At 50.6% G+C, this 22,480-nt stretch overlaps 1 protein-coding gene across 1 annotated transcript; it reads right to left on the minus strand.

Moving 5' to 3' along the window:
• Window positions 1-4,930: 4,930 nt before the first annotated feature.
• LOC142683504 (sodium/potassium-transporting ATPase subunit beta-2-like) lies at window positions 4,931-20,671 on the minus strand. The gene is made up of 7 exons (XM_075847379.1): window positions 20,541-20,671; window positions 16,453-16,581; window positions 14,942-15,049; window positions 14,033-14,235; window positions 9,495-9,566; window positions 6,217-6,330; window positions 4,931-5,354 (listed from the first exon to the last, which is right to left on the minus strand). The coding sequence occupies exons 1-7, from the start codon at window positions 20,650-20,652 to the stop codon at window positions 5,193-5,195; spliced, it is 900 nt and encodes a 299-aa protein (XP_075703494.1). The 5' UTR covers window positions 20,653-20,671; the 3' UTR covers window positions 4,931-5,192.
• Between the last annotated feature and the right edge of the window lie 1,809 nt (window positions 20,672-22,480).

Raw genomic sequence — 22,480 nt, forward strand, 5'->3', positions numbered from 1 at the left:
CTTGAGGATCCCCTACAGGAGCAAATTTCCACTGACCAAGGTAGGTTCCCTAAATCAGTTGTGCCCAGATCAGTGAGGTTCCCACCTTTGTCCATATGTCCGCAAGTTGAGATCTTTACTAAAATGGTAATAAACGATTTTAAATGCATTTCCCCAAATAGAAAATATGACAATTTATCCAAAAGTCAACGTCATGCATTAAAAGAACTAAAAGGATATGAGGAGGTGATTTATAAGGCGGCGGACAAAAGTGGGAACATCGTGATATGGCCAACTGATAAATATGAAAAAGAGGCCTATAGACAACTGAGGGATAAAGGTACATATCAAAAGTTAACATACAATCCAGTCAGCAAGTTCTCAGTCGAACCATCGAAGATCCTTAACCTAGCGTTTGAGAAAGGCATAATTCCTAAAGACATACTCTCCGGTCTAATGGTTCAATATTCAAAGATCCCTACTGTGTATTTTCTGCCGAAGGTCCATAGGAGCATGACAGATCCCCCGGGACGCCCTATAGTATCGGGGATTGGAGGACTCTGCGATCCCATCTGCAGGTTCATTGACCACTACTTAAAACCTATGGTGGAGTGTTACTCTGGATGCCGACATGCTTCTGGTGACAGCTGACATCGAATCACCAGCATCCGACACAGCGATGGGATCAATGCTGTGCGCCTCTTTCTGGGAATGAGCAGCTGGGGCGGCCCGATTTGTGAACTGCTTGTGGAATTATTAGAATACGTCTTGATGCACAATTTTTTTGTTTTCAAGGATGCATTTTATTTACAAAAACAGTGCACGGCCATGGGGGCGGCGTGTGCGCCGTCATATGCGAACCTGTTTCTCGGCCTCTGGGAGAGGCAGGTTTTCCTCGGTGACGGTGCGCACGCCGTCGACCATGTGCAGTGCTGGATGCGATATATAGACGATGTTCTATTTGTCTGGCCGGGGACAGAGACTGAACTTACACAATTCATGCAATGTCTAAACACTAACGATTTGAATATAAAATGAACTTATGTCTTTGATAAGCATCGAGTGGATTTCTTGGACATTATAGAGAGTTTAAGATCCGATATTACATATCCTGCAGTACAATGAATGTTATATACTACGCCACGTGCGGCTGCGCAAAAGTGTATATTGGCCTGACATCAAGACAACTGCGGATTAGGATTAGGGAGCATGTGCGTGACATAATCGCTGCGAGGGAAAGTGAAGATCTTACATTGCTCAAAACAATCCCCAGACATTTTAAAACCCACCATGTCTGTGACCCAAAATCATTCAAGGCATGGGGCATAGACAGGATGGTCTGTGGTATGAGAGGAGGGGACGTCAAGACATTACTGGCTCAGAGGGCGTGTAGGTGGATCCTCGCCCTGGGAACAATGGCCCCTGTTGGTCTGAACGAGACACTCAGTTTTGCCTCTTTTTTGTAACTTTCCCGCCATCATTTTTACTTGTGTTTTTGGACTGTATGTCCAGTCATCTACCATTTCTCTCCGTTTAGTCTTCCATCATGGTTTAGTGATCATGCACATCTATATCGGCCTGGGATCGGCACTTCTGGGACCACAAATATCCGTCTTGATGATGTGGGACTTCCAACTCCCATAACGCGGATCTGCTCTGGACTCAAGTCTGTCCACGCGCCGAGGGATCACTTATTTGATATAATACACATTTTTTGCCTGTTCCATATTCCGGTGAGTACAGACTTAGAATATGCAATTGACAAGATGATACTTTAATGTCATTTACATCACGTTCCACTTGTTATTTATCTTTATTATATAACAAATATTGATGTAATAATTTTTGTCACTTTTTTATTGCTGAGTAAATTCATCATCTTATCCCTAAACTATAAGACAAATGTTACTATAACATGGCGTGTTTCCCCCTTATTGTGCACTATATATTCTATATCTGTGTAGATTTATATTCCTATTTATTTGTTGTTTTATGTTGTTATTATTATCACCTTACAATAACCTCGTATCACTTTACTGCGCTTATTTACTCATCACTGCACATTTGTGTTCATCTGAATATGAGTCATTTGTTAGGATTTTGGTTTCAGGTATCGTTTTACGTTTTTACTTCGGCACGATCTATCCCAGTAGGAATCTTGTGGACAATTGTCTTCTGAAACACTTTTTCCAAATAAACGGCCAATCGTCTGAGATCCCGCAGTACTAGAACTCGCTGAATCTCTGTGACTCGTATTGAATCTACTTCTTACCTTGTGATGTTATTTATCGGCCCTGCCTGTCGCACGTGTCATCCCTGCCTCTCGCTCTGTCTGCCGACTGTACCCCTCTGCGCGTGCGTGGTTTCCGGAGCCGCGCATGCGTAGTCGGGTCAGGTGCGCGAGTCTCGCGATGCCTCGATCTGACAGGCACGGCCGTGTATATCCCATTGGCCTGTATAGACCAGCTGATCAAACTACTCAATGTATTTAAAGCGGTAGGACTAACAGGTATAACCCCTTGAAAAAGCCATCCACGCGAAACGCACGTTGGGGTCACTCCGCACTTGGAAAGGATCACAGGAACCACATGGGTTAGTAATGTCACTTGCTGTGCCCTATATTGATGTAGTAGTTCTCATACTTATATCTATACTCTGGGAAGATCTGTGTGTGCCTCATTTAGGCTTAGCGACCTCTGAACTTACTGTTTGACGCTTTGTATACATGTAAGCATGACTTGTGTTACTGATAATGCCTATCTCGTACTTTGCGTCTTATTAACGTTACTATGAGCCTGGCTGTGCCTGTGATACGACCTACTTAGATACCGTGTCTTGGCCTCGTGCTTCGTTTCATTCATTGCCATTTACCTCTGTCTCAGTAACCGTTCACACTACATCTTCTGCTGGAAGTTTTTTTCTTCCCTTTACTGTGCTATATAGGAGTGGTTCCTCCGTGTTCTCCTACGTTATCTGGAGGTATACAGTTGTCTGATTTGTAGTCTACTTTTATATATGTAACCTGTATTGTCAAATAAAATGTCTTTTTCTATGCCTTTGGCAAACTATATTCTAGTAGTGCACGACTCCTTATTCTGTGGCTGCCACTGTTATTGGGGGGTCTGCGGCTGCCACCGTTATTGGAGGGTCTGCGGCTGTCACCGTTATTGGAGGGTCTGCGGCTGCCACCGTTATTGGAGGGTCTGCGGCTGCCACCGTTATTGGAGGGTCTGCGGCTGCCACCGTTATTGGAGGGTCTGCGGCTGCCACCGTTATTGGAGGGTCTGCGGCTGCCACCGTTATTGGAGGGTCTGCGGCTGCCACCGTTATTGGAGGGTCTGCGGCTGCCACCGTTATTGGAGGGTCTGCGGCTGCCACCGTTATTGGAGGGTCTGCGGCTGCCACCGTTATTGGAGGGTCTGCGGCTGCCACCGTTATTGGAGGGTCTGCGGCTGTCACCGTTATTGGAGGGTCTGCGGCTGCCACCGTTATTGGAGGGTCTGCGGCTGCCACCGTTATTGGAGGGTCTGCGGCTGCCACCGTTATTGGAGGGTCTGCGGCTGCCACCGTTATTGGAGGGTCTGCGGCTGCCACCGTTATTGGAGGGTCTGCGGCTGCCACCGTTATTGGAGGGTCTGCGGCTGCCACCGTTATTGGAGGGTCTGCGGCTGCCACCGTTATTGGAGGGTCTGCGGCTGCCACCGTTATTGGAGGGTCTGCGGCTGCCACCGTTATTGGAGGGTCTGCGGCTGCCACCGTTGTTGGAGGGTCTGCGGCTGCCACCGTTGTTGGAGGGTCTGCGGCTGCCACCGTTATTGGAGGGTCTGCGGCTGTCACCGTTATTGGAGGGTCTGCGGCTGCCACCGTTATTGGAGGGTCTGCGGCTGCCACCGTTATTGGAGGGTCTGCGGCTGCCACCGTTATTGGAGGGTCTGCGGCTGCCACCGTTATTGGAGGGTCTGCGGCTGCCACCGTTATTGGAGGGTCTGCGGCTGTCACCGTTATTGGAGGGTCTGCGGCTGCCACCGTTATTGGAGGGTCTGCGGCTGCCACCGTTATTGGAGGGTCTGCGGCTGCCACCGTTATTGGAGGGTCTGCGGCTGCCACCGTTATTGGAGGGTCTGCGGCTGCCACCGTTATTGGAGGGTCTGCGGCTGCCACCGTTATTGGAGGGTCTGCGGCTGCCACCGTTATTGGAGGGTCTGCGGCTGCCACCGTTATTGGAGGGTCTGCGGCTGCCACCGTTATTGGAGGGTCTGCGGCTGCCACCGTTATTGGAGGGTCTGCGGCTGCCACCGTTATTGGAGGGTCTGCGGCTGCCACCGTTATTGGAGGGTCTGCGGCTGCCACTGTTATTGGAGGGTCTGTGGCTGCCACTGCTATAGGGCACTGATGTTGTCAAGGTTATGGGGGCGCTGTCACTGTTATTGGGGGGACTGGGGATGTCATTGTTTTCGGGGCAATGTGGATGTTATTAGTTTGAAGCACTGTGGATGTCATTGTTATAGATAGCACTGTGGCTGTTACTGTTGTGGAGGGCACTGTGGCTTTCACCATTATGGGGCACTCTAGATGTCACTGTTATGGGGCACTGAGGATGTGATTGTTATGGGGGGGGTGCACTGCTGCTGTCACAGCTATGGGGGCACTCCTGCTGTCACGGGGGCACTCCTGCTGTCACCGTTATGGGACCACTGCAGCTGTCACTGTTATGGGGGCACTGCTGCCATCACCGTTATGGTGGCACTGCTGTTGCCCCCCAGTGTTACACAGTTATTTATAAAATTCTGCTGCATGGTCAGTTGGCCACTAATATTCGGACGGCGAGTGGTTAAGCAGAACAAGCAATGAACATATCTGGACTTTGTGAAGGGAAGTTGCGCCTCGAAGAGATTAGAAAACCAAAACTCATCTTTATTGATAAGAACCCCACAATTCTAATGGTCTTACATTAAATATATTATATACACACATTTATATACATGATGGTAGCGGGGGCAGGGTCCGTATACACAGATGGAGGAGGGGAAGGATTGGTAAAAATAGAAAACGTTTGGTCAGAATTTAGACAGAATAAAATCCTATAAAACATGAGACGTCTGTATCCGTTATAATGAGGCCTCGGTGGCCACGGCAGGTTCTGGAGTGGAGATTTGCACCTCGGATGTCAAGTTGTCGGTTAGGAAGCGACGTCATCTGGAGGGGACCCGTGTCTAGGAGTCAATCCTCAATCTGAAGATCACTCGTCCTTGGAACTTGTCCCGCTCGTCCTGATTGTTGATGTTGGCGGCGTAGACCCGACACTCCACGTTGTGATCAACGCCACGAGTCACATTCAGAAACTTTACAGCCACAAATGGCTGAGTGTAGTTATTCTGTGGGGAGAAGAGAAGATTCTTCAGAAGAACATCAAAGGAACCAGATTGAGACGGGTCAGGAGATTTTGGTGAAGTGGTCAACACACTAACTACAACCCCCAACATCTCCGACAACTTCTCACCCGTTACTGAGAAATTGAGTCTGAACCCAAAGACTAGAACTGGCAAACAGGAATACAGAATATTCACCCAGAGAAAATGACTATGACCACGAGCAGCTCCACCACCTGAAGGCTTCGGAGATGAGGGGTCATGGACCTGTGTGCGTCACTGTATACCTGGGGGTGACTTACTGTATATATATATATATGCCTTTCTAAGGAGCCCAATGATTCCCGTCCTCTGTAGCAGAACTGTGAAGGAACTAGTGGAAAGAGAGACCAGAGAGACATGGCCTGGGGGGTCGTCTATGGGGGTCTCAGAGCTCTGCTACTTCCAGTGAGGATAGACATTTCTTTTTCATGTTGTGTGTTTTCGATGACATATTTTTACTGCACAAAATGTGAACACCACAATGTGGAACAAGTGGGAGCCGAGGCTAAAATATCGACAGAACTAAAAGGTGCTGATTTGAGGTCCCGTTAGTCTCGTCTACCAGGATTATCCATCTGACCCCATCCCGTCATAAGGTTTCATATCAGTTAAATAATGCTTCAAAGAAATGGTGGGGGAGGTCGGAGGGGCTCGGACCATGAACGTGTGGCTACACTAAACTTTCCAACTAGCTGGTCAAATATGAGTCTGGGGGCTTGGAACAATGAATGTGCTGGATGTGAGGGGCTCATTCCCAGGTCTCTGGAGAAGGACAGATGTCTCCAGGAATGAGTGATGTCTGATGAGGTCCGGAGCATAATCTCACCTGGGCTTTTTTCCCGTAATATGGAAAATATTTGAGGTCAATGGTCCCCACGTTGTTATTGCTGAGACTTGGGAAATAGACCTTGCTGCCCAGGAGACGGTCATTCTCTTCATTCTGGAAAATGACAAGAAGTTACGAGATGTGTGAAGTCCATTCCTGAGGAGATGAAGACACAGAAGGTCTACAGCGAGCGCACTGCTCCCCCTGTCACACCATGTCGACACCTGTTTATCATCTATAGTCCTCCGACTGTGGACGCAGGAGAGCAAGCAGTGCCAAGGACTGACATAGACATGACACATCACCTATAAACTATATAATGGCACACCGCGACCTGACGCATCACCTAAACATTATATAATGATACACAAAGACCTGACACATCACCTATACACTATATAATGATACACAAAGACCTGACAGATCACCTAAACATTATATAATGACACACGAGACCTGACACATCACCTAAACATTATATAATGACACACCGAGACCTGACACATCACCGAAACATTATATAACGACACATGAGACCTGACACCACCTATACACTATATAATGACACACCGAGACCTGACGCATCACCTAAACATTATATAATGATACACAAAGACCTGACACATCACCTATACACTATATAATGACACACCGAGACCTGACAGATCACCTAAACATTATATAATGGCACACCGAGACCTGACACATCACCTAAACATTATATAATGATACACAAAGACCTGACACATCACCTAAACATTATATAACGACACACAGAGACCTGACACATCACCTAAACATTATATAATGACACACCGAGACCTGACACATCACCTATACACTATATAACGACACACGAGACCTGATGCATCACCTATACACTATATAATGACACACAGAGACCTGACACATCACCTAAACATTATATAACGACACATGAGACCTGACTCATCACCTAAACATTATATAATGACACACCGAGACCTGACACATCACCTAAACATTATATATCGACACACGAGACCTGACGCATCACCTATACACTATATAATGACACACCGAGACCTGACACATCACCTATACACTATATAATGACACACCGAGACCTGACACATCACCTAAACATTATATAACGACACATGAGACCTGACGCATCACCTAAACATTATATAATGACACACAGAGACCTGACACATCACCTATACACTATATAATGATACACAGAGACCTGACACATCACCTATACACTATATAATGACACACAGAGACCTGACACATCACCTAAACATTATATAATGACACATGAGACCTGATGCATCACCTGTACACTATATAACGACACACGAGACCTGAAACATCACCTATACACGATATAACAATGCACCGAGACCTGACACATCATCTATACATTATATAACAAGACACTGAGACCTGACACATCACTTATACATTATATGACGACACAGAGAGCTGACCCATCACCTATACACTATATAATGACACACGAGACCTGACACATCACCTATACACTATATAATGACACACCGAGACCTGACACATCACCTAAACATTATATAACGACACATGAGACCTGACGCATCACCTAAACATTATATAATGACACACAGAGACCTGACACATCACCTATACACTATATAATGATACACAGAGACCTGACACATCACCTATACACTATATAATGACACACAGAGACCTGACACATCACCTAAACATTATATAATGACACATGAGACCTGATGCATCACCTGTCCACTATATAATGACACACGAGACCTGAAACATCACCTATACACGATATAACAATGCACCGAGACCTGACACATCATCTATACATTATATAACAAGACACTGAGACCTGACACATCACTTATACATTATATGACGACACAGAGAGCTGACCCATCACCTATACACTATATAATGACACACAGGACTTGACACATCACCTATACATTATATAATTACACACGAGACCTGACGCATCACCTATACATTATATAACGACACACAGAGAGCTGACCCACCACCTATACACTATATAATGACACATGAGACCTGACACATCACCTATACATTATATAATGACACACGAGACCTGACACATCACCTATACACAATATAACAACAAACGAGATATGGCACATCACCTATACACTATGTAACAAGACACTGAGACCTGGTACATCACCTATACACTATATAACAGCAAATGAGACCTGACACATCACCTATACATTATATAATGACACACAGAGACATGGCACATCATCTATACATTATAAAAACACACGAGACCTGGCACATCACCTAAAAATTATATAACAACACACAGACACCTGACACATCACCTATACATTATACAATTACATACAGAGACCTGACATCATCTATACATTATATAACAACACACAGATACCTGACACATCACCTATACACTATATAACAAAACACAGACAACGGGGAAAATCACCTATATATTATATAACAACACACCGAGACCTGGTACATCACCTATACATTTTATAACGACACACCGTGACCTGGCACTTCACTTATACACTATATAACATCACACCGAGACCTGACACATCACCTATATATTACATAACGACACACAGAGACCTGACACATCACCTATACATTATATAATGACACACCGAGACCTGATACATCACCTATACATTTTATAACGACACCTGAGACATGGCACATCACCTATACATTATATAATGACACATGAGACCTGACTCATCACCTAAGCATTATATAATGACACATGAGACCTGGCACATCACCTATACACTATATAACGACACACGAGACATGGCACATTACCTACACACTATATAATGACACCCCGAGACCTGGCACATCATCTATACACTATATACCGACACCCAGAGACATGATACATCACCTATACACTATATAATGACACACAGATCCTACAATCCTATATGGGGAAGCTCAGCCAAGAGTAAAGTGCAAGCAGGGGATCTAAGCTTGAATATGTGCAGCTCTTGGAGGCGGTGGGGTGAATGGAGTTTATTTATCTAAGATAAGCCTATATATATATATATATATATATATATATATATATATATATATATATATATATATAGGTCTATAGGGTCTCCTTTGAACTCTGCCTCATTTATTTCACTTTTTAGCTTCTAAAGATAATAAAGAGAAAGAGTCTGAGACTCATAAAAAGAAGACAGAACGTTATCATCCACCTGAGACGTCTGCACACTTACCCTCCCAGAACAAGTGATGGTGATGGAAGCGTTAGACAGATCCGTAACCGGCGCAGGAAGGAAATGTATCACCTGCAGAAAGAGACACAGAGACCTTCATGTAGGACTGGGGTTTAAGAGTAAAGTGAGATTGTGCGGACAGGTGAGATGTGACGTGCGGACAGGTGAGATGTGATGTGCGGAAAGGGGAGATGACACATGCGGACAGGTGAGATGTGACGTGCGGAGAGGTGAGATGTGACGTGCGGACAGGTGAGATGTGACGTGCGGACAGGTGAGATGTGACGTGCGGACAGGTGAGATGTGACGTGCGGAAAGGGGAGATGACACATGCGGACAGGTGAGATGTAACGTGCGGACAGGTGAGATGTGACGTGCGGACAGGTGAGATGTGACGTGCGGAAAGGGGAGAGGACACATGCGGACAGGTGAGATGTGACGTGCGGACAGGTGAGATGTGACGTGCGGAAAGGGGAGAGGACACATGCGGACAGGTGAGATGTGACGTGCGGACAGGTGAGATGTGACGTGCGGACAGGTGAGATGTGACGTGCGGACAGGGGAGATGACACATGCGGACAGGTGAGATGTGACGTGCGGACAGGTGAGATGTGACGTGCGGAAAGGGGAGAGGACACATGCGGACAGGTGAGATGTGACGTGCGGACAGGTGAGATGTGACGTGCGGACAGGGGAGATGACACATGCGGACAGGTGAGATGTGACGTGCGGACAGGTGAGATGTGACGTGCGGAAAGGGGAGATGGCACGAGAGGACAGGTGAGATGGCACGTGCGGACAGGTGAGATGGCACGTGCGGACAGGTGAGATGGCACGTGCGGACAGGTGAGATGGCACGTGCGGACAGGTGAGATGTGACGTGCGGAAAGGGGAGATGACACATGCGGACAGGTGAGATGTGACGTGCGGACAGGTGAGATGTGACGTGCGGAAAGGGGAGATGACACATGCGGACAGCTGAGATGTGACGTGCGGACAGGTGAGATGTGACGTGCGGACAGGTGAGATGTGACGTGCGGAAAGGGGAGATGACACGTGCGGACAGATGAGATGTGACGTGCGGACAGCTGACGTGACGTGCGGAAAGGGGAGATGGCACGAGGCGACAGGTGAGATGGCACGTGCAGACAGGTGAGATGGCACGAGGGGACAGGTGAGATGGAACGAGGGGACAGGTGAGATGGCACGTGCGGACAGGTGAGATGGCATGAGGGAACAGGTGAGATGGCACGTGCGACAGGTGAGATGGCACGTGCGGACAGGTGAGATGGCACGTGCGGACAGGCGAGATGGCACCTGCGGACAGGCGAGATGGCAGGAGGGGACAGGTGAGATGGCACGTGCGGACAGGGGAGATGGCACGAGGGGACAGGGGAGATGGCACGAGGGGACAGGGGAGATGGCACGAGCGGACAGGTGAGATGGCACGAGCGGACAGGTGAGATGGCACGTGCGGACAGGTGAGATGGCACGAGGGGACAGGTGAGATGGCACGAGGGGACAGGTGAGATGGCACGAGGGGACAGGTGAGATGGCACGAGGTGAGATGGCACATGCGGACAGGGGAGATGGCACGTGGGGACAGGTGAGATGGAACGTGGGGACAGGGGAGATGGCACGAGGGGACAGGGGAGATGGCACGAGGGGACAGGGGAGATGGCACGGGGGGACGGGTGAGATGGCACGAGGGGACGGGTGAGATGGCACGAGGGGACGGGCGAGATGGCACATGCGGACGGGCGAGATGGCACGTGCAGACGGGGAGATGGCACGAGGGGACAGGGGAGATGGCACGAGGGGACAGGGGAGATGGCACGAGGGGACAGGGGAGATGGCACGAGGGGACAGGGGAGATGGCACGTGCAGACGGGTGAGATGGCACGTGGGGACGTGTGAGATGGCACATGGGGACGGGTGAGATGGCACGTGCAGACGGGGAGATGGCACGAGGGGACAGGGGAGATGGCACGAGGGGACAGGGGAGATGGCACGTGGGGACGGGTGAGATGGCACGTGGGGACGGGTGAGATGGCACGTGGGGACGGGTGAGATGGCACGTGCGGACGGGTGAGATGGCACGAGGGGACGGGGAGATGGCACGAGGGGACAGGTGAGATGGCACGAGGGGACAGGTGAGATGGCACGAGGGGACAGGTTGAGATGGCACGAGGGGACAGGTGAGATGGCACGAGGGGACAGGGGAGATGGCACGAGGGGACAGGGGAGATGGCACGAGGGGACAGGGGAGATGGCACGAGGGGACAGGGGAGATGGTACGTGCGGACAGGTGAGATGGCACGAGGGGACAGGGGAGATGGCACGAGGGGACAGGGGAGATGGCACGAGGGGACAGGGGAGATGGCACGAGGGGACAGGGGAGATGGCACGAGGGGACAGGGGAGATGGCAGGAGGGGACAGGGGAGATGGCACGTGCGGACAGGGGAGATGGCACGTGCGGACAGGGGAGATGGCACGTGCGGACAGGGGAGATGGCACGTGGGGACAGGGGAGATGGCACGTGGGGACAGGTGAGCTGGCACGAGGGGACAGGTGAGCTGGCACGAGGGGACAGGGGAGATGGCACGAGGGGAGATGGCACGAGGGGACGGGTTGAGATGGCACGAGGGGACAGGTTGAGATGGCACGGGGGGACAGGTGAGATGGCACGGGGGGACAGGTGAGATGGCACGGGGGGACAGGTGAGATGGCAAGAGGGGACAGGTGAGATGGCAAGAGGGGACGGGGGAGATGGCACGAGGGGACGGGTGAGATGGCACGTGCGGACGGGGGAGATGACACGAGGGGATGGGGGAGATGGCACGAGGGGACGGGCGAGATGGCACATGCGGACGGGCGAGATGGCACGAGGGGACAGGGGAGATGGCACGAGGGGACAGGGGAGATGGCACGAGGGGACAGGGGAGATGGCACGTGGGGACGGGTGAGATGGCACGTGGGGACGGGTGAGATGGCACGTGGGGACGGGTGAGATGGCACGTGGGGACGGGTGAGATGGCACGTGGGGACGGGTGAGATGGCACGTGGGGACGGGTGAGATGGCACGTGCGGACGGGTGAGATGGCACGAGGGGACGGGGAGATGGCACGAGGGGACAGGTGAGATGGCACGAGGGGACAGGGGAGATGGCACGAGGGGACAGGGGAGATGGCACGAGGGGACAGGTTGAGATGGCACAGGGGGACAGGTGAGATGGCACGAGGGGACAGGTGAGATGGCACGAGGGGACAGGTGAGATGGCACGAGGGGACAGGGGAGATGGCACGAGGGGACAGGGGAGATGGCACGAGGGGACAGGGGAGATGGCACGAGGGGACAGGGCAGATGTCACGTGCGGACAGGGGAGATGGCACGTGCGGACAGAGCAGATGGCAGGAGGGGACAGGGGAGATGGTACGTGGGGACAGGGGAGATAGCACGAGGGGACAGGGGAGATGGCACGAGGGGACAGGGGAGATGGCACGAGGGGACAGGGGAGATGGCAGGAGGAGACAGGGGAGATGGCACGTGCGGACAGAGCATATGGCAGGAGGGGACAGGGGAGATGGCACGTGCGGACAGGGGAGCTGTGACGTGCGGACACGTGATATGTGATGTGCGGACAGGTGACATGTGACGTGTGGACAGGTGACATGTGACGTGCGGACAGGTGACGTGACGTGCGGACAGGTGACATGTGGACAGGTGACATGTGACGTGTGGATACGTGATGTGACGTGTGGACACGTGATATGTGATGTGCGGACAGGTGACATGTGATGTGTGTACAGGTGACATGACGTGCGGACAGGTGATATGTGATGTGCGGACAGGTGACATGTGATGTGTGGACAGGTGACGTGACGTGCGGACAGGTGACATGTGACGTGCGGACAGGTGACATGTGACGTGCGGACAGGTGACATGACGTGTGGACAGGTGACGTGACGTGCGGACAGGTGACATGTGATGTGCGGACAGGTGACATGTGATGTGTGTACAGGTGACATGACGTGCGGACAGGTGATATGTGATGTGCGGACAGGTGACATGTGATGTGTGGACAGGTGACGTGACGTGCGGACAGGTGACATGTGACGTGCGGACAGGTGACATGTGACGTGTGGACACGTGATGTGACGTGTGGACACGTGATATGTGATGTGCAGACAGGTGACATGTGATGTGTGTACAGGTGACGTGACGTGCGGACAGGTGATATGTGATGTGCGGACAGGTGACGTGACGTGCGGACAGGTGAGATAATAGTTGCGGTGTGGACAGGGGATTTGAAATGTGAGACAGGGGAGATTGCACTTGCGGACAGGTGAGATGGTACGAGGGGACAGGTGAGATGGCACGAGGGGACAGGTGAGATGCAGGAGGGGACAGGGGAGATGGCACGAGGGGACAGGGGAGATGGCACCAGGGGACAGGGGAGATGGCACGTGCGGACAGGTGAGATGAGGTAAGCATTCAGTTGAAAACATAATTTGATGTGAAAAAAATGGTGACTCACCTTGTTCATCTTTATGAGCACACAGGGCGTTCCATTTGAATATCCGTATGTTGGGTCGATACCAGAACATTCTCCCAGGTTGTCCCTTAGGAACTGGCATGCTTTTTTGGGATAATTTCGCACATCTCCAGTATCGTCCTGCTTGTTGTACACCCCATTGGGGCACACGGTCCCTCTCTCCTCCTGCACGGACCTGTTATAAACTGGGCATGAGAAGAAAGAGAATCTGATTATTATTTGCCTGTTATGGTCACATACCGAATCGGGGATTCTCAAAGCCGCAATCTGTTAAGCCAGACTAGGGTGCGGAGTCTAAGGAACGCCCTGTCACCCGTAACCCCGGCAAGGTGTTGTAGACTTTGCTGCAGGAGGATTCCTAGGCCACGGTCCCCAGAATAGTCATGGATTGGTCGCGGTGGCATTGTTGGAGTGAGGTGGGGTGAGGAACGGAGCCGGAGGTCGTCAACAGGAGCTGCACTAGGTACCAGGTGTAATATCCAAGGGTCAATTCAGGGGCAGTACTACAAGTACCAGGCATAATATCCAAGGGTCAACCAGGAGCGTAGTCAGAAACAAGAGCCATAGTAAAGTGACCTAAATTCACAGGAAGGATAAACCTAAATCACTAGGCAATGATCGTGAGACCCAGCTGGGATTGGCTTGTAGACCCTGACCATCAGAAGAAGCCCAGAAGAAAGCATCATGCTGCATAGCAACAGAGCACAAAATCAGAAAGTGCAGGAGTATGTAGTAGTGTAACAGAGACAGAATGGCGCAGGATCCCAGAGAGGTAACAGCCGTTTTATGGACGCGTCCTACGCTAGAAATATGTAGAGATGGCGGAAGCTGCTGAGAATGTAATTGTCTTATCTCTAAGAAGAAAAGGAAGTCGTAAAAAAAGTCACTTACTGTCCAGCTCAGAATTAAGACCATTCACGTAGACCCCCCAGCTGGCGTTTTGTGCAGTCACATTATACACGACCTCCAGGGTTTCCAGCTTGGGGCGAATCATGAGCCCTGGTGAAAAGAAAGAAAAAGTAAATACATGGAAGATCATTAGGTCCCTGAAAGGTTTGTGGTAGTTCCTCTAATCCTATCTACCATTAGATACATGGACATAAGCATGGAGACACACAGCGGCCCGTTTTCCTGCCCCAAGCCGTGTAGTTGTAATGGTGGGGCAGCTGTTGATCTATGGCTTTGTAGACCCTTTCATGACTGGAGGATCCACATCACGTGAAGACCCTCTCATGGCTGGAGGATCCACATCACGTGAAGACCATCTCATGGCTGGAGGATCCACATCACGTGAAGACCATCTCATGGCTGGAGGATCCACATCACGTGAAGACCATCTCATGGCTGGAGTATCCACATCACGTGAAGACCATCTCATGGCTGGAGGATCCACATCACATGAAGACCATCTCATGGCTGGAGGATCCACATCACGTGAAGACCATCTCATGGCTGGAGGATCCACATCACGTGAAGACCATCTCATGGCTGGAGGATCCATATCACATGAAGACTCTCGCATGGCTGGAGTATCCACATCACGTGAAGACCATCTCATGGCTGGAGGATCCACATCACGAGAAGACCATCTCATGGCTGGAGGATCCACATCATGTGAAGACCATCTCATGGCTGGAGGATCCACATCACGTGAAGACCATCTCATGGCTGGAGGATCCATATCACGTGAAGACTCTCGCATGGCTGGAGGATCCACATCATGTGAAGACCCTCTCATGGCTGGAGGATCCACATCACGTGAAGATCCTCTCATGGCTGGAGGATCCACATCACACGAAGACTCTCGGATGGCAAGAGGATCCACATCACATGAAGACTCTCTCATCGCTGGAGGATCCACATCACATGAAGACTCTCTCATGTCTGGAGGATCCACATCACATGAAGACTCTCTCATGGCTGGAGGATCCACATCACGTGAAGACTCTCACATGGCTGGAGGATCCACATCACATGAAGACTCTCTCATAGCTGGAGAATCCCCCTCACACGAAGACCCTGTCATGGCTGAAGGATCCACATGACCACATCATATGGTCCTCAATAAATGGCAGCTTGTTTCTGGTCGGTCACATCTCCTGTTTGACTTTTTATCTACTCACTACTCCCAATATCTGCTGGTTTAGATAAATACAGACTATATGGACCTTGGTGTCCGGCGGGTGAAAACATTTGCTTTTCTTTTCACTTCAGAGTTGTAGCTGGGTGCGGCAGAATAGCTTTTGGGCACCCCTGACTTCTAGCCCCAGGACACAACTCCCCTAGACCACAACTTTTCTCATCACTTGTCCTGTAATAGTCCAAATAAAGAGAAGAAGCAAAAGACTACACCCTCCATTATCCCTCTGGGCACCTGGGGAAGGAAAGCATTGGGGGTTTACCTGGATTAGCGAGCCGATCAGAGTATTTTGGATTATATTCATCGATCGTCTGTAGCATCACCCACATGCTGAGCGTGAAGACGGCCGTAAGGAAGGCATAAAACACAAAGTAAAACAGCAGAATCAGCCCTGCAGGAGGGAAAGGGTTAAGGACGTTAGTAGAGTCACCATGTTATATGTTCATAGTAAAGAGAGCCGTTCCATAATTACACCCCAGCCCCGTGTGGCAGAAAGACCCGGGCAGTGCGGGCAGGAACATGGTCAGAGCAGGTCCTTCTTCAGGATGACTTGCCCTCCATTCAATCTCTACTACACCTGACATTCTAGAGAGTTAAAGGCCCCTCAACCTGGGCTGATCCTGAAGGTAGAGAAGACTTTAGTGTAATTTCATAGTGACATTCACAGAGGTCTAGAGTCTCATTCTATTCTTATTAACGCCATATTCATTAGTAGTAGATCCATAATTAAGGAGGCCTCACCCTCCACCATCCCTCGTACCTGAACTGTTACTGACACCATAAACCCTACAGGAGACCCTGGGACTGTACAATGATGAGAACTCTTCATCACCAGGAGACCCTGGGACTGTACAATGATGAGAACCCTTCAGGACCGGGAGACCCTGGGACTGTACAATGATGAGAACCCTTCAGAACCGGGAGACCCTGGGACTGTACAATGATGAGAACCCTTCAGGACCAGGAGACCCTGGGACTGTACAATGATGACAACTCTTCAGAACCGGGAGACCCTGGGACTGTGCAATGATGAGAACCCGTCAGAACCGGGAGACCCTGGGACTGTACAATGATGAGAACTCTTCAGCACCAGGAGACCCTGGGACTGTATAATGATGAGAACTCTTCAGCACCAGGAGACCCTGGGACTGTATAATGATGAGAACTCTTCAGAACCGGGAGACCATGGGACTGTGCAATGATGAGAACCCTTCAGAACCGGGAGACCCTGGGACTGTACAATGATGAGAACCCTTCAGGACCAGGAGACCCTGGGACTGTACAATGATGAGAACCCTTCAGAACCGGGAGACCCTGGGACTGTACAATGATGAGAACTCTTCAGGACCGGGTGACCCTGGGACTGTACAATGATGAGAACCCTTCAGAACCGGGAGACCCTGGGACTGTACAATGATGAGAACCCTTCAGAACCGGGAGACCCTGGGACTGTACAATGATGAGAACTCTTCAGCACCAGGAGACCCTGGGACTGTACAATGATGAGAACTCTTCAGGACCGGGAGACCCTGGGACTGTACAATGATGAGAACCCTTCAGGACCAGTCACATAGAGAAGACGTGGAGAGGAAATCATCTTCATCTCCCATAGGAGAAGAGACAGGAGCCCCTCACTCTAGACCAGAGACCGCACACAGACGAGGGGGTTTTCCCTTTAAAAAGGATCCGTAGCAGAGAAGCCGGTCATGTGGAGATCTCCAGTGTGTGACACCCCCGGTCATGTCTAGAGCGAGACATCTGCTGTCACACGTAATCCCCTCATCTCTACTAATCCCAACTTCATTCATTCCCGGGCCCCTCCCCCTAAATCATTCCTAATCATCGGATAATGAGAGGAAGGGACAGAAATAGAAAGACAGAGAATAGAGATGTACCCGCTGTACCCACCATACCCGCTGTACCCACCATACCCACTGTACCCATCATACCCACTGTACCCATCATACCTGCTGTACCCCACCATAACCACTGTACCCACCATACCCGCTGTACCCACCATACCCACTGTACCCATCATACCCACTGTACCCATCATACCCACTGTACCCATCATACCTGCTGTACCCATCATACCTGCTGTACCCCACTGTACCCACCATAACCACTGTACCCACCATAACCACTGTACCCACCATACCCGCTGTACCCACCATACCTGCTGTACCCACCATACCCACTATAACCCCTGTACCCACCATACCCGCTGTACCCACCATACCCACTGTACCCACCATACCTGCTGTACCCAAAATACCCACTGTACCCACCATACCCGCTGTATCAACCATACCCGCTGTACCCACCATACCCGCTGTACCCACCATACACACTGTACCCACTATAACCTCTGTACCCACTATAACCCCTGTACCCAGCATACCCACTGTACCCCACTGTACCCACCATACCCCACTGTACCCACCATACCCGCTGTACCCACCATATCCACTGTACCCACCATACCCGCTGTACCCACCATACCTGCTGTACCCACCATACCCGCTGTACCCACCATACATGCTGTACCCCATTGTACCCACCATAGCTGCTGTACCCCACTGTACCCACCATACCCCACTGTACCCCACTATACCCACCATACCCACTTTACCCCACTGTACCCACCATACCCGCAGTACCCCACTGTACCCACCATACCCGATGTACCCCACTGTATCCATCATAACTGCACTGTACCCATCATACCTGCTGTACCTGCTGTACCCACCATACCTGCTGTACCCCACTGTACCCATCATGACTTCACCATACCCGCTGTACCCACTATACCTTCTGTACCGACCATACCCGCTTTACCCCACTGTACCCATCATAACGGCACCGTACCCGCTGTACCCCAACATACCTGCTGTACCCCACTTTACCCACCATACCCACTGTACCCACCATACCTGCTGTACCCCACTGTACCCACCATACCTACTGTACCCACCATAACCGCTGTACCCCACTGTACCCACCATAACCGCTGTACCCCAATATACCCACTGTACCCCATTGTACCTACCATACACGCTGTACCCCACTATAAAAACCATACCCACTGTACCCACCATACCCACCATACCTGCTGTACCCCAATGTACCCACCATACCCGCTGTACCCCACATACCCACACTGTACCCCTCATTCCTGCCCCGTACCCACTGTACCCCTCATAGATGCATCGTACCCACTGTACCCCTCATTCCTGCACCTTACCCACTGTACCCCTCATTCCTGCACCGTAACCACTATACCCTTCATTCCTGCACCTTGCCCACTACACCCACCATTACTGCACCGTATCCACTGTACTCCTCATTCTTGCACCTTACCCACTGCACACCTCATTCCTGCACCTTACCCATTGCACCCCTCACTCCTCCACCTAAACACTGTATCCCTCCTTCCTGCACCGTACCAACCAGAACTGCACCGTACCCACTACACCCACCATTTCGGCACCGTACCCACCATTCCTGCCCTGTAACCACTGTACCCCTCATTCCTGCACCATACCAACCATTCCTGCACCATACCCACTGTACCCCTCTTTCCTGCATTGTACCTACTGTACCCCTCATTCCTGCACCGTAACCACTGTACCCACCATTTCTGCACCTTACCCTGTATATTATCATTGCCCTGGCATCTCCTTACCCCAGCTGCCCTGGTATCTCCTCACCCGGCATCTCCTTACCCCAGCTGCCCCGGCATCTCCTTACCCCAGCTGCCTCGGCATCGCCTTACCCCAGCTGCCTCGGCATCTCCTTACCCCAGCTGCCCCGGCATCGCCTTACCCCAGCTGCCCCGACATCGCCTTACCCCAGCTGCCCCGACATCGCCTTACCCCAGCTGCCCCGGCATCTCCTTACCTCAGCTGCCCCGGCATCTCCTTACCTCTGCTGCCACGGCATCTCTTGACCCCAGCTGCCCCGGCACCGCCTTACCCCAGCTGCCTCGGCATCGCCTTACCCCAGCTGCCTCGGCATTGCCTTACCCCAGCTCTCTCGACATCGCCTTACCCCTGCTGCCACGGCATCTCTTGACTTCAGCTGCCCCGGCATCTCCTTACCCCAGCTGCCCTGGCATCTCCTTACCCCTGCTGCCCCGGCATCTTCTTACCCCTACTGCCCTGGCATCGTCTTACCCCAGCTGCCCCGGCATCTTCTTACCCCAGCTGCCCCGGCATCTCCTTACCCCAGCTGCCCCGGCATCTCCTTACCCCTGCTGCCCCGGCATCTCCTTACCCCAGCTGCCCCGGCATCGCTTTACCCCAGCTGCCCCGGCATCGCCTTACCCCAGCTGCCCCGGCATCTCCTTACCCCAGCTGCTTGCTGTCCGGCCCATAAACTCCCGGGTCCTTGGGTTCCACATAAATTCCTTCCAGTCATCCATGATTTTACCACAGGTCTTCTTCTGGGAGAGTGCCGCCATGGTCCTATGATACTCTTGTCTCCAGTGTCCCAGGTCACTAATCCTCAGAACTGGAGCAGCTGCTTATTTATCTACTCAGAGGCTCCTCCTCCTCATGAATAATAAGCAGCTTCCTCCAACCTCCATGTATCATCCCACATTGCAACAATGTATCAAGATCCAAAGATAATTCCTGGAAACATCTACTCTGAGGCGTATCACACATGACAGGCTTAGATACACAGCTCAGCAGAGAGTATCACACATGATAGGATTAGATACACAGCTCAGCAGGCAGTATCACACATGGTAGGATTAGATACACAGCTCAGCAGAGAGTATCACACATGATAGGATTAGATACACAGCTCGGCAGACAGTATCACACATGACAGGCTTAGATACACAGCTCAGGAGACAGTATCACACAAGATAGGATTATATACACAGCTCAGCAGAGAGTATCACACATGATAGGATTAGATACACAGCTCAGCAGAGAGTATCACACATGATAAGATTAGATACACGGCTCAGCAGACAGTATCACACATGATAGGATTAGATACAATGACTCAGCAGACAGTATCACACATGATAGGATTAGATACAGGGGCTCAGCAGACAGTATCACACATGATAGGATTAGATACACAGCTCAGTAGATAGTATCACACATGATAGGATTAGATACAGTATTACACATGATAGGATTAGATACAGAGGCTCAGCAGACAGTATCACACATGATAGGATTAGATACACAGCTCAGCAAATAGTATCACACATGATAGGATTAGATACACAGCTCTGTAGACAGTATCACACATGATAGGATTAGATACACAGCTCAGCAGATAGTATCACACATGAAAGGATTAGATACACAGCTCAGCAGATAGGATCACACATGATAGGATTAGATACAGGGCTCAGCAGACAGTATCACACATGATAGGATTAGATACACAGCTCTGTAGACAGTATCACACATGATTAGATACAGCAGATTGGCAGGCAGTATCACACATAGGATTAGATACACAGCTCTGTAGACAGTATCACACATGATTAGATGCAGCAGATTGGCAGGCAGTATCACACATAGGATTATATACATGGCTCAGCAGACAGTATCTCACATGATAGGATTAGATACAGAGGCTCAGCAGACAGTATCACACATGATTAGATACACAGCTCAGCAGACAGTATCACACATGATTAGATACACAGCTCAGCAGACAGTATCTCACATGATAGGATTAGATACAGAGGCTCAGCAGACAGTATCACACATGATTAGATACACAGCTCAGCAGACAGTATCACACATGATTAGATACACAGCTCAGCAGACAGTATCACACATGATAGGATTAGATACACAGCTCTGTTGACAGTATCACACATGTTTAGATACAGCCGATTGGCAGGCAGTATGGTACATGTCCAGCTTAGATACACCAGTTGGCTGCCCTTCCCCTGCAGTATTAGTTGCACCTCTGTGGGTAGGGACCGTTTTGGGGGTAATAATGGCAGTTTCGGTTGTGAGGGGGGGATGGGATTGGGGGTGTTCAGGGGGTGACACTCTTGAGGGCCCGGAGACACTTGTGTGTGCAGAGTATTTCAGCCACGCCCGGTCCTCCTGTAACCTGCCGGGTCACTTCTTGCTGTGTCAGGTACAGACTGGATCTTTCTGTCCTTCTCTCTTCACGTCCTTATTAAAATACCTGAGCTGATCCCTATCACAGACTCTGATCCACATATTGTCCCTGGGCACAGGAGCTGACACTTCAGAGAGAGCCATGAAGATCTGCCATCTGTTCATGGAGGGAAACCATCCTCA

This window comes from Rhinoderma darwinii (assembly GCF_050947455.1).
Source record: "Rhinoderma darwinii isolate aRhiDar2 chromosome 3 unlocalized genomic scaffold, aRhiDar2.hap1 SUPER_3_unloc_3, whole genome shotgun sequence".
NCBI classification, from domain to species: Eukaryota; Metazoa; Chordata; class Amphibia; order Anura; family Rhinodermatidae; genus Rhinoderma; species Rhinoderma darwinii.

What these genes read in the sequence shown, in the direction of transcription:
- LOC142683504 (XM_075847379.1), bottom strand. Translation starts at nt 20,652, where the DNA reads ATGGCGGCACTCTCCCAGAAGAAGACCTGTGGTAAAATCATGGATGAC. An exon ending in TGCTCATAAAGATGAACAAG is followed by an intron (nt 9,567 to 14,032) that starts GTGAGTCACCAT and finishes CTCTTTCTGCAG; the next exon opens with GTGATACATTTCCTTCCTGC. An exon ending in ATTACGGGAAAAAAGCCCAG is followed by an intron (nt 5,355 to 6,216) that starts GTGAGATTATGC and finishes TTCTCCCCACAG; the next exon opens with AATAACTACACTCAGCCATT.